General features: G+C 46.0%; 1 protein-coding gene across 1 annotated transcript in view; it reads right to left on the reverse strand.

The window, feature by feature from the left end:
* Positions 1-15,463, reverse strand: part of LOC140402412 (2-oxoisovalerate dehydrogenase subunit alpha, mitochondrial-like) — an 81,912-nt gene that overhangs the window by 49,384 nt on the left and 17,065 nt on the right. Inside the window, exons 3-4 of the mRNA XM_072490176.1 lie at positions 8,582-8,668; positions 6,091-6,199 (exon numbers count right to left, since the gene is read on the reverse strand). Coding sequence (XP_072346277.1) covers positions 6,091-6,199; positions 8,582-8,668 — 196 coding nt within the window. The remainder of the gene's footprint in view (positions 1-6,090; positions 6,200-8,581; positions 8,669-15,463) is intronic.

Genomic DNA, 15,463 nt, shown 5'->3' on the forward strand with positions numbered 1-15,463 from the left:
CATCTGAGGAATCAGTCTGGTGAACCTTCGCTGCACTCCCCCGAGAGCAAGAACATCCTTCCTCAGATAAGGAGACCAAAACTGCCCACAATACTCCAGGGGTGGCCTCACCAAGGCCCTGTATAATTGCAGCAAGACACCCCTGCTCCTGTACTCGAATCCTCTCGCAATGAAGGCCAACATACCATTTGCCTTCTTTACCGCCTGCTGCACCTGCACGCTTACCTTCAGTGACTGGTGTATGAGGACACCCAGGTCTCGTTGCACATTCCCTCTCCTAATTTATGGCCATTCAGATAATTGTCCGTCTTCTCATTTTGCTGCCAAAGTGGATAACCTCGCATTTCTCCACATTATACTGCATCTGCCATTCAGTTGCCCCCTCACTCAAATTGTCCAAACCACACTGAAGGATCTCTGCATCCTCCTCACAGCTCATCCTCCCACACAACTTGCTGTCATCTGCAAATTTGGAAATATTCCATTGTGTTCCCTCATCTAAATCATTAATATATATTGTGAATAGCTGGAGTTCTAGCACCGATCCCTGTGGTACCCCACTAGTCACCGTTAACTTTGAAAAAGGCCCGTTAATTCCTACTCTTTGTTTCCTGTCTGCCAACCATTTTTCTATCCATCTCAATACACTACCCCTAATCCCATGTGCTTTAAATTTACACACTACTCTCTTATACGGGACTTAGTCAAAAGCCTTCTGAAAGTCCAAATATACATCCACTGGCTCCCCCTCGTCAACCCTACTAATTACATCCCCGAAGAATTTCAGATTTGTCACGCATGAATTCCCCATCATAAATCCATGCTGACTGTCCGATCCTGTAACTATTTTACAAGTGCTCTGCTATAAAATGGATAATAATGGATTCTAGAATTTTCCCCACCACTGATATCAGGCTTACTGGACTATAATTCACTGTCTTCTCTCTACCTCCCTTTTTAAATAGTGGCGTTACATTAGCTACCCTCCAATCTGCAGGGACTATTCCAGAGTCCTGGAAGATGACCACAAATGCATCCACTATTTCTAGAGCCACTGCCTTAAATACTCTGGGATGCAGATAATCAGGCCCTGGGGATTTATCAGTCTTCAACCCCATCTATTTCTCCAACACTATTTCTCTACTAATATTGATCTTCTTCAGGTCTTCCCTCTCACTAAACGCCAACATTTCTGGTATCTGATTTGTGTCCTCATTTGTGGAGTATGTATTTAGTTGCTCAGTTATTTCCTTGTTCCCTATTATAGATTCCCCGGTTTCTGACTGTAAGGGACCTACATTTGTCTTCGCCAATCTTTTCCTCTGCACATATCTATGCAAACCTGTACAGTCAGTGTTTATGTTCCTTGCAAGCTTACTCCCGTACTCTATTTTCCCTTCTTAATCAATCCCTTGGTCATCCTTTGCTGAATTCTAAACTGCTCCCAATTCTCAGGCCTATTGTTTTTCTTGGCCAATTTTTATGCTTTTTCCTTGGATCGAATACTATCTCTAAAATCCCATGTAAGCCATGGATTGGCCATCGTTCCAGTTTTACTTTTGTGCCAGACAGGAATAAACAATTGTTGCAGCTCCCGCATGCGCTCCTTGAATGTTTCCCATTGCCGATCCATTGACGTCCCTTTAAGTAACGTTTCCTAATCTATCATAGCCAACTTGCACCTCATATCATCGTAGTTTTCTTCATTTAGATTTATTAAAGACCCTAGTCTCAGAATCAACTACATCACTCTCCATCTTAATGAAAAATCATATTATGGTCGCTCAACATCAAGGGGTCTCATACGACTAGATTGCCAATAATTCCGTTCTCATTGTACAGTGGCCTGCTCTCTAGTTGGTTCTTTAACATATTGGTCCAGAAAACTATCCTGTACGCACTCCAGGAATTCCTTGTCTACAGTATTGTGGCTGATTTGATTTGCCCAATCTATATGCAGATTAAAATCACCATAATTACAGATGTTCCTTTATCGCATACATCTCTAATTTCCTGTTTATTGCCATTCCCAACATCACCACTGCAGTTGGGGGGCCTGTATACGACACCCTCGGTGTTCCTCAGCTCTACCCATACACATTCCACATCAAGAAGTCTTACAACAGCAGGTTACAACAACATTTCCACATCATGGATTCCACATTGTCAAGAGCTAATATCCTTCCTCATTATTGCATTAATTTCCTCTTTAACCAGCACTGCCACTGCACCGCTTTTTCCTTTAGAAATGAAATGAAATGAAAATCGCTTATTGTCACAAGTAGGCTTCAAATGAAGTTACTGTGAAAAGCCCCTAGTCGCCACATTCCGGCGCCTGTTCGGGGAGGCTGTTACGGGAATTGAACCGTGCTGCTGGCCTGCCTTGGTCTGCTTTCAAAACCAGTGATTTAGCCCTATGCTAAACAGCCCCTTTTTGTCTGCCCTTCCTAAATACTGAGTAACCCTGGACATTCAGTTCCCATCCCTGGTCACCCTGCAGCCATGTCTCCATAATCCCGATTATATCATACCCGTTCACGAAATAAACGCTTAGTTCATCCACTTTATTGCGAATGCTCCACACGTAAGGCACAAAGCCTTTAAGCTGGTCTTTTTAACATTATTTGTCTCACTCTCAATATTTTTCACTATGGCCCTGGCAGAATCTGGCCCTTGGTTTCTCTGCCTATCACTTTCCTCATTCCTCTTTCTGTCTTTTGATTTTGATCTTGTTTCCTCCTCCTCTGATTCTTTGCATAGGTTCCCATCCACCTGCCATTTTAGTTTGAACCGCCCCCAACCACTCTAGCAAATAGCCCCCGGAGGACACCAGTCCCAGACCTTCCCAGGTGTAACCCATCCAGTTTGTATTGGTCCAACTCCCCCAGAACCGGTCCCAATGTCCCAGAAATCTGAAACTCTTCCCCCTCACACCATCTCTTCAGACACGTATCCAACCGATATACCCTAAAATTTATACCCTGCAATTTCTACTCTGACTAGCGTGTGGCACTGGTAATAATCCTGAGGTCCTTTGAGGTCCGACTTCTCAACTTTCTTCCTAACTCCCTATATTCTGCTTTAAGGGCTTCATCCCTTTTTGTAGCTATGTCGTTGTTACTGATGTGTACCACGGCCACTGGCTGTTCACACTCCCCCTCCGCAATGTCCTGCAACCGCTCAGAGACGTCCATGACCCTACCCTAGCACCAGGGAGGCAACATACCATTCTGAAGTCTTGTTTGTGGCCACAGAAACCTATCTATTCCCCTTATAATTGAATCCCCCATACCTATCGCATTCCCACACTTTTTACTTCTTCCCTCTGCAGCAGAACCAACTGTGGGGCAATGAATTTGGCTGTTGCTGCTTTCCCGAGAGGTCATTCCCCTCAACAGTATCCAAAGTGGTTTTACACGGGAATGGCCACAGGAAGTTCCTGCTCTGCCTGCCTAGCTCTCTTGCTCTGCCTGGTGGTCACCCATTCCCTTCCTGCCTGCAGAGTCTGAGCCTGCGGTTTGACCACCTCTCTATACATGCTATCCACAACATTCTCCGCCTCGCAGGTGCTCCAGTGACCCCAGTGGATAGCCTTGAAGTAGTCATTGCTGTTGAGTGGTAGCCAAAGTGTGCAAAGTAAGATCCCACAAACAGCACAGGAGTTGAATAACAAGATAATCTATTGCTTTGGGCGGTCTTTACTGAAGTTAGAATGTTGGCCAGGAAGCTGGGAGAGCTGTCTCCTCTTCCTCAAACTGTGCTGTGAAATCTTTCACTCACCTGAACCATTGAAATAAGCGAGAAGCCTACCTATTAAATTAAGCTGACAATTCGGACATGAAATCCCTAAACAGTCCATCACAAGAACCTGCCTCCCATCCATTGACTCCATCTACACCTTCTGCTGCCTGGGGAAAGCGGGCAGCATAATCAAAGACCCCTCCCACCCGGCTTACTCGCTCTTCCAACTTCTTCCATCGGGCAGGAGATACAAAAGTCTGAGAACACGCACGAACTGACTCAAAAACAGCTTCTTCCCCACTGTTACCAGACTCCTAAACGACACTCTTCTAGGCTGACTGATTAACAGTACACCCTGTATGCTTCATCCGATGCCGGTGTTGTGTTGTTACATTGTGTACCTTTTGTTGCCCTATTATGTATTTTCTTTTCTTTCCTTTTCTTTTCATGTACTTCATGATCTGTTGAGCCGCTCGTAGAAAAATATTATTCACTGTACCTCAGTACACGTGACAGTAAACAAATCCTAAAAGTAGACAGTGAACAAAGTATGGCTTGCGCACACACAGAATGGAAGAGAGCCAGAGAGGAATTAACAAGCATCAATTTCCATTCTTTGGAACAGAAGATGAGGGATGTCAGTGTACTGTCAAGGAAGCAACAGGGGGAGGAGTCCCCCTGCCACTCACGGAGCCAATGGGTGGGTACTCTCTACCCCTGCCACCCACAGAGCCAGCAGCTTTGTAAGGAGCCTTCCTGTTGGTTCCCCGATGTCCCACTTTTTTTACATGGATATTTAGTGACATTCGCCTTTCAAGTCGAGTGGAGGAAGTGAGGAACTCAAAAGTTGCAAAATAGTACACTGTGCTATGAAGAGTTATATTTTGGAACAGAAGAACTCAAGACTTTCTGGCATCCGAGAGATCGGAGGGATTTGGTTCGATTGGTTGGCTGGTGGCCAATGGATTGGCCAAAGACCGTATTCTGCCCGGCAACAGACAGTGATTGGGTCCTGCCAGCTGGGATGTTTTCAGAGGACTCAGGAAACAGAATGCACCTGGAGGCCGAGAGCGAGTTTTCTTTCTTTCTTTCTCCAAAAAGGTTTCCTGCTTACTGTTTCTGAATCTGCAGAGAAGTCTTGAGATCCTGATGAATCTACAGTGAAAACCATCAGACTGAAAGCAAGAACACCTAACCGAGGGCAGAGACTAAAAAGAATCAAACTGGAAGATGTCCATCTGAAACAAAGACTTTTATCCTTTTGTTCTTGTATTATTCTTTTTTTCTAACACTCCTCTTTCCCCTCTGTGTTTGTCTGTCTTGTGTCAAGAGGGTGGGGTGAGTTAAAGAGGGGGGGTTTAGGAATTAGATAATAGTTAACCAGTTGTACTTGCCGCCTACTTATTAGAGTTATTGTTATTAATAAAAATTAATTGTTTAAATTTACAAACCGGGTGACTGTACTTATTGGGCAGCCAAAGACTTTGGGTATTTTCCAAGAATTGTTAATTTCAATTATGGCGCAACTCTGGGTCTAATGGGCTGGAATTGACAGCGCGGTAGCCCAGGGTGTTGTAACAGGCTGCTGGGTCATCCTCATGTTGTGGCACTACAGAGTGGATGGCCTTGGAAGCCTTCCTCTGACCAGCACTGTGCATCAAATGTCTGATTGGGGAAGCCAATCATACAGTGCAGAAGGAGGCCAGTTGGCCCATCACCTGCCTGTGCTGTCCCATTGAAAGAGTTATCCAGTCGGCTCAACCTTTCTGCTCTTTCCCCATTGTCCTGAATTTTTTTCCCAATTCCCTTTTGAAAGTTAGTACTGAAGTTCCTTCTCTCATCCACACATTCCAGGTCAATACAACTCGATGTAAAAAAAAAAAATGATTCCCATCTCTCCCCTGGCTATTTTGTGAATTAATTTCAATCCATGTCCTCAGCTTATCAATCCTCCTGCCAGGAGAAAACATTTTCTCTTTAGTTATTCTATCCAAATCCTTTGTGGTCTAGAACGGCTCTATTAAATCTCCCCTTGACTGTCCCTGCTTGAAGAAAGAGGCAACCCCAGCTTCCCCTCGTGAATGGGGGCCCCTGTTACCAGGCTCGTAACTCTTCAAGGCCTCCCCATCCTTACTAAAGTGCGGTGCCTAGAATGCAACGCAACATGGCAGCCAATGCCTCCCCAGTGTTTTATTAAAGGACTGAGCTGAGATGCTGGCAAGCTCCTCAAATGTTGTTCCTTCCTCCGGAGCCAATGGCAAGTGGGAACCCGCTGGGCGAGGAGCCAGCACGTCACATCAGTTCTGCCGTTCTATGTTACCCAGATTACAAATGCTGCATTTCACTTACCCGCTTCTCTGTACTGCCCAAACACCAAGTCATTGGGTTCCAGCGCAGCAGCACTGCCAATATGCGTGCCCTCTTCGCCATAGTTGGTCATATAAAAGGATATTCGGCCCTGCAATACATAGAAGGTGTCTAAATGTGGCACGGGTCAATGAAGAGTACATCACCAGTAGCAGGACAGGTCTTATCAAGACCAAGTCACACTGAATGGCCAAATAAAAGTCTTGAATTTATACAGAGGCCCGAACAAACCTCAGGAAGGTTCAAGGTGCTAGTCTTTGACGTGTAATCACTGTTATAATATTGAATTATAATATTGGGTGGCACGGCTGCGCAGTGGTTAGCACTGCTGGCTCACTGCACCGAGGATCTGGGTTCGATCCCGGGTCACTGTCTGTGTGGAGTTTGCACATTCTCCCCGTGTCTGTGTGGGTCTCACCCCCACAACCCAAAAGATGTGCAGGGTAGGTGGATTGGCCACGCTAAGTTGTCCCTTCATTTTTTAAATTAAGGGGCAATTTAGCGTGACCAAGCCACCTACCCTGCACATCTTTGGGTTGTGGGGGTGAGACCCACACAAACACGGGGAGAATGTGCAAACTCCACACGGACAGTGACCCAGAGCTGGGATCGAACCCGGGACCTCGGCGCCGCGAGGCAGCAGTGCTAACCCACTGCGCCACCCCACTGCCAAGTTGCCCTTCATGAGAAAAAAAAATTGGGTATTCTAAATTTATATTTTAAAAAATAACATTGAATATAGGGCCACCATTTTGCGCACGTCAACCTCCCACAAACAACAATGAGATAATGACACGACATTCAATTTTTAGGCTTTGGTTGAGAGACAAATGCTGGCCGAGGATGTAAGATTATTAACAAGGAACCCAATTAATTTGCCATTTACTGTATCGCGAGATAGGAAATGTTGAACTAGGGAACAATATAAATTGATACCAAAGCAGAAAGGTTATGGTAAAAAATATCTTCTGTTTTACAAACTCTTGCAGCAGCTAGAAGCTGATATCTTGAAGGCAGTTTGCGTAGACCAGAAGAGCAGGAATGTTGAAGCCTGTGCAAACAGTCACATCAGGTTTTGAGATGGAGGGGCAAGTAAGATGATGGTGAGTGCAGGAAAACATTACATAGAGCTAGTGTGTTTGCAGGAATTACACGTAGTTGGTTAAGAAAAGTATCCTCATGGCATCATGGCCACTAGTGAGTATGATTAGATATGATGGGGGTGAATTGGATAAGGGCCAGGATAAAATTAACCTGATCCGTATTCCCAAGACAATGTGGAGGAAAAATATCTAGAGCTCAATACAGTAATAAGAGTGAGAGTGTAAGCAGCACGGTGGCGCAATGGGTTAGCACTGCTGCCTCACGACGCCGAGGTCCCAGGTTCGATCCCGTCTCTGGATCACTGTCCGTGTGGAGTTTGCACATTCTCCCCGTGTTTGTGTGGGTTTCAACCCCACAACCCAAAGATGTGCCGGGTAGATGGATTGGCCACGCTAAATTGTCCCGTAATTGGAAAAACTGAATTGGGTACTCTAAGTTTATATTAAAAAAGAGTGAGAGCGAGAGAGGATGGGAGAGGGCGACAGAGGGTGGGAAATGGCGAGAGCGCGATAGGGCGAGATGGAGAGAGCAAGAGGGAGAGCACAGGTGAGAGCGAGTGAAAGAAAGTGAGAATGTGTGTCTGTGAGAGAATGAGAGAGAGAGAGAGAGAGAGAGAGAGAGAGAGTGAGAGCGAGAGTTAGAGAAAGTGTGCGAGAAAGTGTGTGGTAGAGAAAAACAGTGTGCGTGTGAGTTAGAGAAGTAGAAATCGAATGTGCGTGAGAGTTAGAAAAGGAGGAAGAGGGTGTGCCTGGGAGTTAGAAAAGGAGGATGTGCGTGGGAGTAGGGAGAGGCAGAGGGGGGAAGTCCTGGTGTGAGGGAGAAAATGAAAGAAAGAGTGAGTGTGTGTGCGGGCGTGCGTGCGGGAAAGGGAGATTGTGAGGGAGAAAGTGTACGATTGAGAAAGCGCGATGGAGAGAGAAAGAAACTCGAGGCCGAGGACCAGAGTGTGAGTGATGTTGAGTGTGTGAGTGTGAGAGAGAGAGAGAGAGAGAGAGAGAGAGAGAAAGAGAAAGAGAGAGGGGGAGAGCGAGAAGCCAGAGAATGAAGACCAGTAGCTGCAAGCTAAGTTGTGTGCTCTTTTGTCCAGAACTAGTATGGGAAGTAGATATATCCCATGTTAGGCTGAAAATGACTGATCGTATTATGGGGTCAGTTATACCCCCCCCCCCCCCCCCCCCCCCCCGAGAGGGTAGACAGAGCTTTGGTTTAACTGCTCATCCTAAAGATGAGACCTCCAACAGTGCAGCCTTCCCTCAGTAGTGCACCAGAGTCAGCCTAGATTATTCTATTCAAGGTAAACATAATTAGTGCCTCAGTGACAAAGGCAGAGTAAACATCCGGCCCCTCTCACGATCGCACAATGTTTTACCTGTCGCTGAGACTCATATAAAATACGGTCCATTGTATTCAGCAGCGTCATTTTCTGATAGAACTTCAGTACCATTTCCTTCGGCAACTACAGGAAGAACAAGAGAGAAAAAACAACAAGTGGGACAAGTGAAAACAGGCTGGTGAACAGAACGGTCAACAGTAAGAACAGCAATTCAAGCTCTGGTATAACATTAGAGTGTTGCGAGTTCACAGACCCCTCCAGGGGGAAAAGGGGGTTGCCACACAAGAAACGGACACAACTAAACTAGGCCTAAGGGACTAAAATGTTTTCAAGACGCACTGTGTCGATGCAAAGTCATTGAAAAAACACATACATTTGATACAGGGCTGCAGGGAAAGAGCAGGAGAAGGGGGCGGGGGGGAACACACTTAATCTGTTCACGGCAGCGGGATTATCCGGTCCCACTACCGTGATTGGGCGATCTGGCTCAGTGCCAAATTCTCCGTCCTCGCTAGCAGCGGTAGCGGGGCACACTCGCAGTGGAGAATCCTGGCCTGAATGAACACAAAATGGGGCTAAGGACAAAGACTGGATGAACACAATGGCCTCCTCCTACTCACACATGGAGCACGGTGTACAGTTTTGGGCCCCTTATTTGAGGAAAGATGTAATTGCATTAGAGTCAGTTCAGAGGAGGTTCACTAGATTGATTCCAGAGATATGGGGTTTGCCTTATGAAGAGAGATTGAGCAGTTTAGTATACTCTTTTGAGTTTAGAAGAATGAGAGATCTAATTGATCTATACAAGATGATAAAAGGTATTGACAAAGTAGATGTAGAGCGGATGTTTCCTCTTGTGGGGCAATCTGGAACAAGAGGTCATAGTTTTAGGATAAGGTGCAGCAGATTTAAACCAGAGACGAGGAGAAATTATTTAAGGAAGGATGTTAAAGTCCGAGAGAGAGTGCAGAGGAGATTTACTAGAATGATACAAGGAATAAGGAATTTTATATACAAAGAAAGCTTAGAGAAATTGGGCCTTTTCTCTTCAGAGCAGAGAAGATTAAGCGGTGAATTATTGAAGTGTTCAAAATTTTGAACAATTTTGACAAGGTAAAGAAGGATATTCTTTTTCCACTAGTTGGTAAGTCAGTGACTACGGGTCACAATTTCAAGATGGTCAACAGGAGAGCTGGGAGTGATATGAGGAGAAACTTCTTTACTCAGAGAGTTGTCGGAATTTGGAATGTGCTGCCTGAGAAAGTGGTGGAGGCGAATTCCATAGGTTTCAAAAGAGAGCTGCATATATATATTAAAAATGGTGACTTTAGGGGCAGCACGTTGGCGCAGTGGTTAGCACTGCTGCCTCACAGCGCCGAGGTTCGATCCTGGCCCTGGATCACTGTCCGTGTGGAATTTGTACTTTCTCCCCTGTCTGCGCGGGTTTCACCCCCACGACCTAAAGATGTGCAGGGTAGGTGGATTGGCCCCACGCTAAATTGCCCCTTAATTGGAAAAAAAAAGAATTGGGCACTTTAAATTTATTTTTAAAAAGCGATGGATTTAGAGGACTCCGGAGACAGGGTTGGGGAATCGGATTGGCTAGGTGTAGACACGATGGGCCGAATGGTCTCCTGTCCTGTAAAACTCTGATTCTACAAATGACTTCTCTCAGGCCGAGATTGGAAATTTCCTTTGGGGCTGGGTGTAGGGATCAGGGATCGTCTGGTCTGTGGCACAACACCTCACATCAATATTGTACGGTCCTTCCTGGCGATTCCCTTATTTCCCATTTCTTTTATTTTGCCATTATCAGTTTTGACCCATGGATGGTCAATGGACACATTCCATTAAGTCGAGCAGAGGAAGTGAGCAACTCAAACGTTTATAAAAATGTGGTAGCTCGCTAGGAGCTGGGGAACCTTGCACAGACTTAATCTGACACGGTTGGTAGAACAAATGGAGGAGGACTTCAAGAGGTGGGACATGCAGCCTCTATCACTGGCGGGCAGGGTGCAAGCAATTAAGATGATGGTCCTCCCGAGGTTCTTATTTGTATTTCAATGTCTCCCTATACTAATCACTAAGACCTTTTTCAATAAAATAGACAGGAGCATCACGAGCTTCGTGTGGGCAGGGAAAGTTCCGAGAGTAAGGAGGGGGTTCCTTCAGCGTAGTAGGGACAGAGGAGGATTGGCACTACCGAACTTGGGCGATTACTATTGGGCCGCCAATGTGGCAATGATACGTAAATGGATGATGGAGGGTGAGGGAGCGGCGTGGGAAAGACTGGAGAGAAAGTCCTGTAAAGGGACGAGTTTAGAGGCGCTGGTGACGGCGCCGCTACCGATCTCACCTAAAAAGTTTACCACGAACCCGGTGGTGGCGGCAACATTGAATATCTGGGGACAGTGGAGGCGACAGAGAGGGGTGCGGGGAGCCCTGGTGGGGTCCCCAATCAGGAACAACCATAGGTTCACCCCAGGAAGAATGGATGGAGGATTTCAGAGCTGGTTCCAGTTGGGAATTAGGAGGGTGGGAGATTTATTTATAGATGGGACTTTTGCGAGCTTGGGAGCATTGGAGGAAAAGTATAAGTTGCCCCGGGGAAATTTCTTGAGATATATGCAGGTGAGGGCATTTACTAGACAACAGGTGAGGGAATTTCCATTGCTCCCGACACAGGGGATACAGGACAGGGTGCTTTCAGGGGTGTGGGTCGGAGAGGGCAAGGTGTCAGAGATTTACCGAGAGATGAGGGAAGAGGGGGAGGAGTCGGTGGGCGAACTAAAAGGAAAGTGGGAAGAAGAACTAGGGGAGGAGATAGAGGAGGGTATGTGGGCTGATGCCCTAAGCAGGGTAAATTCCTCTTCCTCATGCGCCAGGCTTAGCCTGATTCAATTTAAGGTGCTACATAGAGCACACATAACGGGAGCAAGATTGAGCAGGTTCTTTGGAGGGGAGGACAAATGTGGGAGGTGTGGCGGGAGCCCGGCAAACCACGCACATATGTTTTGGGCATGCCCGGCACTGGAAGGGTATTGGAAGGGAGTGACGGGAGTGATTTCGCGGGTGGTGAAGGCCCGGGTCAAACCAGGCTGGGGGTTAGCTCTATTTGGAGTTGCGGAAGAGTCGGGAGTGCAGGAGGCGAAAGAGGCCGACGTTGTGGCCTTTGCGTCCCTAGTAGCCCGGCGCAGGATCCTACTCATGTGGAAGGAGGCGAAACCCCCCGGACTGGAGGCCTGGGTAAATGATATGGCGGGGTTCATTAAACTGGAGCAGATAAAGTTTGCCCTGAGAGGATCGGCTCAAGGGTTCACCAGGCGGTGGCAGCCATTTCTCGACTACCTAGGGGAACGTTAGAGGGAAGACAGATGACCAGCAGCAGCAACCCAGGGGGAGGGGGGGGGGGGGAGGAGGGGGGGTTTAGTTTAGGTCAAAGATAAAGGGGTTGTGTTACTTGTGTATTGTTTAAAATTTCTGTATTGTTATTGTTGCGTTTGCTTTGTAAGAGGGGAAAAATTGTTGTTTGGGAAAAAAATTTCAATAAAACATTTATAAAAAAAAAAAAAAAAAAAAAAAATGTGGTAGCTTTCAAACAGCAGAACTCAGACTTTATGGCACCTGAGAGATTGGAGGGACTCGGATCGACTGGTTGGCTGATGGCCAACGAATTGGCCAAAAGGCCGTGCTCTGCCTGGCAACAGGTGGTGATAGGGTCCTGGCAATGAAATCTTGTCTTAATTCTGTGTTGTGAACTCGCACACTGTATCAGAGAGTGAGTAAATCCCACACTCACACACTGTATCAGAGAGTGAGTAAATCCCACACTCACACACTGTATCAGAGAGTGAGTGAATCCCACACTCACAAACTGTATCAGAGAGTGAGTAAATCCCACACTCTCACACTGTATCAGAGTGAGTAAATCCCACACTCTATCAGAGAGTGAGTAAATCCCACACTCACACACTGTATCAGAGAGTGAATAAATCATACTCTCAGTTCCAGTGTGTGAGTGTATGATTTATTCACTCTCTGATACAGTGTGTGAGTGTGGGATTTACTCACTCTCTGATACAGTGTGGGATTTACTCACTCTGATATAGTGTGTGAGTGTGGGATTCACTCACTCTGTGATACAGTGTGTGAGTGTGGGATTTACTCACTCTGATATAGTGTGTGAGTATGGGATTTACTCACTCTCTGATACAGTGTGGGATTTACTCACTCTGATATAGTGTGTATCAGAGAGTGAGTAAATCCCACACTCACACACTGTATCAGAGAGTGAATAAATCATACTCTCAGTTCCAGTGTGTGAGTGTATGATTTATTCACTCTCTGATACAGTGTGTGAGTGTGGGATTTACTCACTCTCTGATACACACCATATCAGAGTGAGTAAATCCCACACTGTATCAGAGAGTGAGTAAATCCCACACTCACACACTATATCAGAGTGAGTAAATCCCACACTGTGAGTGTGGGATTCACTCACTCTGTGATACAGTGTGTGAGTGTGGGATTTACTCACTCTGATATATTGTGAGAGTATGGGATTTACTCACTCTCAGTTCCAGTGTGTGAGTGTGTGTAAATACCACACACACACTGTATCAGAGAGTGAGTGAATCCCACACTCACACACTGTATCAGAGAGTGAATAAATCACACACTCACACACACACTGTATCAGAGCGTGAGTAAATCCCACACTCACAAACTGTATCAGAGAGTGAGTAAATCCGACACTCTCACACTGTATCAGAGAGTGAGTAAATCCCACACTCACACACTGTATCAGAGAGTGAGTAAATCCCACACTCACACACTATATCAGAGAGTGAGTAAATCCCACAGTCACACACTGTATCAGAGAGTGAGTAAATCCCACACTCACACACTGTATCAGAGAGAGTAAATCCCACACTCACAAACTGTATCAGAGAGTGAGTAAATCCGACACTCTCACACTGTATCAGAGAGTGAGTAAATCCCACACTCACACACTGTATCAGAGAGTGAGTAAATCCCACACTCACAAACTGTATCAGAGAGTGAGTAAATCCCACACTCACACACTGTATCAGAGAGCGAGTAAATCCCACACTCACACACTATATCAGAGAGTGAGTAAATCCCACAGTCACACACTGTATCAGAGAGTGAGTAAATCCCACACTCACACACTGTATCAGAGAGAGTAAATCCCACACTCACAAACTGTATCAGAGAGTGAGTAAATCCCACACTCACACACTGTATCAGAGAGTGAGTGAATCCCACACTCACACACTGTATCAGAGAGTGAATAAATCACACACTCACACACACACTGTATCAGAGCGTGAGTAAATCCCACACTCACACACTGTATCAGAGAGTGAGTAAATCCCACACTCACACACTGTATCAGAGAGTGAGTAAATCCCACACTCTCACACTGTATCAGAGAGTGAGTAAATCCCACACTCACACACTGTATCCGAGAGTGAGCAAATCCCACACTCACACACTGTATCAGAGAGTGAGTAAATCCCACACTCACAAACTGTATCAGAGAGTGAGTAAATCCCACACTCACACACTGTATCAGAGAGTGAGTAAATCCCACACTCACACACTGTATCAGAGAGTGAGTAAATCCCACACTCACACACTGTATCAGAGAGTGAGTAAATCCCACACTGTATCACAGAGTGAGTGAATCCCACACTCACACACTGTATCAGAGAGTGAGTGAATCCCACACTCACAAACTGTATCAGAGAGTGAGTAAATCCCACACTCACAAACTGTATCAGAGAGTGAGTAAATCCCACACTCTCACACTGTATCTGAGAGTGAGTAAATCCCACACTCACACACTGTATCAGAGAGTGAGTAAATCCCACACTCACACACTGTATCAGAGAGTGAGTATATCCCACACTCACACACTGTATCAGAGAGTGAGTAAATCCCACACTCACACACTGTATCAGAGAGTGAGTAAATCCCACACTCACACACTGTATCAGAGAGTGAGTAAATCCCACACTCACACACTGTATCAGAGAGTGAGTAAATCCCACACTCACACGCGGTGTCAGAGAGTGAGTAAATCCCACACTCACACGCGGTGTCAGAGAGTGAGTAAATCCCACACTCTCACACTGTATCAGAGAGTGAGTATATCCCACACTCACACACTGTATCAGAGAGTGAGTAAATCCCACACTCACACACTGTATCAGAGTGAGTAAATCCCACACTCACACACTGTATCAGAGAGTGAGTAAATCCCACACTCACACACTGTATCAGAGAGTGAGTAAATCCCACACTCACACGCGGTGTCAGAGAGTGAGTAAATCCCACACTCTCACACTGTATCAGAGAGTGAGTAAATCCCACACTCACACACTGTATCAGAGAGTGAGTGAATCCCACACTCACAAACTGTATCAGAGAGTGAGTAAATCCCACACTCTCACACTGTATCAGAGTGAGTAAATCCCACACTCACAAACTGTATCAGAGAGTGAGTAAATCCGACACTCTCACACTGTATCAGAGAGTGAGTAAATCCCACACTCACACACTGTATCAGAGAGTGAGTAAATCCCACACTCACACACTGTATCAGAGAGTGAGTAAATCCCACACTCACACACTGTATCAGAGAGTGAGTAAATCCCACACTCACACACTGTATCAGAGAGTGAGTAAATCCCACACTCACACGCGGTGTCAGAGAGTGAGTAAATCCCACACTCACACGCGGTGTCAGAGAGTGAGTAAATCCCACACTCTCACACTGTATCAGAGAGTGAGTATATCCCACACTCACACACTGTATCAGAGAGTGAGTAAATCCCACACTCACACACTGTATCAGAGTGAGTAAATCCCACACTCACACACTGTATCAGA

This window comes from Scyliorhinus torazame, chromosome 25, assembly GCF_047496885.1.
Source record: "Scyliorhinus torazame isolate Kashiwa2021f chromosome 25, sScyTor2.1, whole genome shotgun sequence".
NCBI classification, from domain to species: Eukaryota; Metazoa; Chordata; class Chondrichthyes; order Carcharhiniformes; family Scyliorhinidae; genus Scyliorhinus; species Scyliorhinus torazame.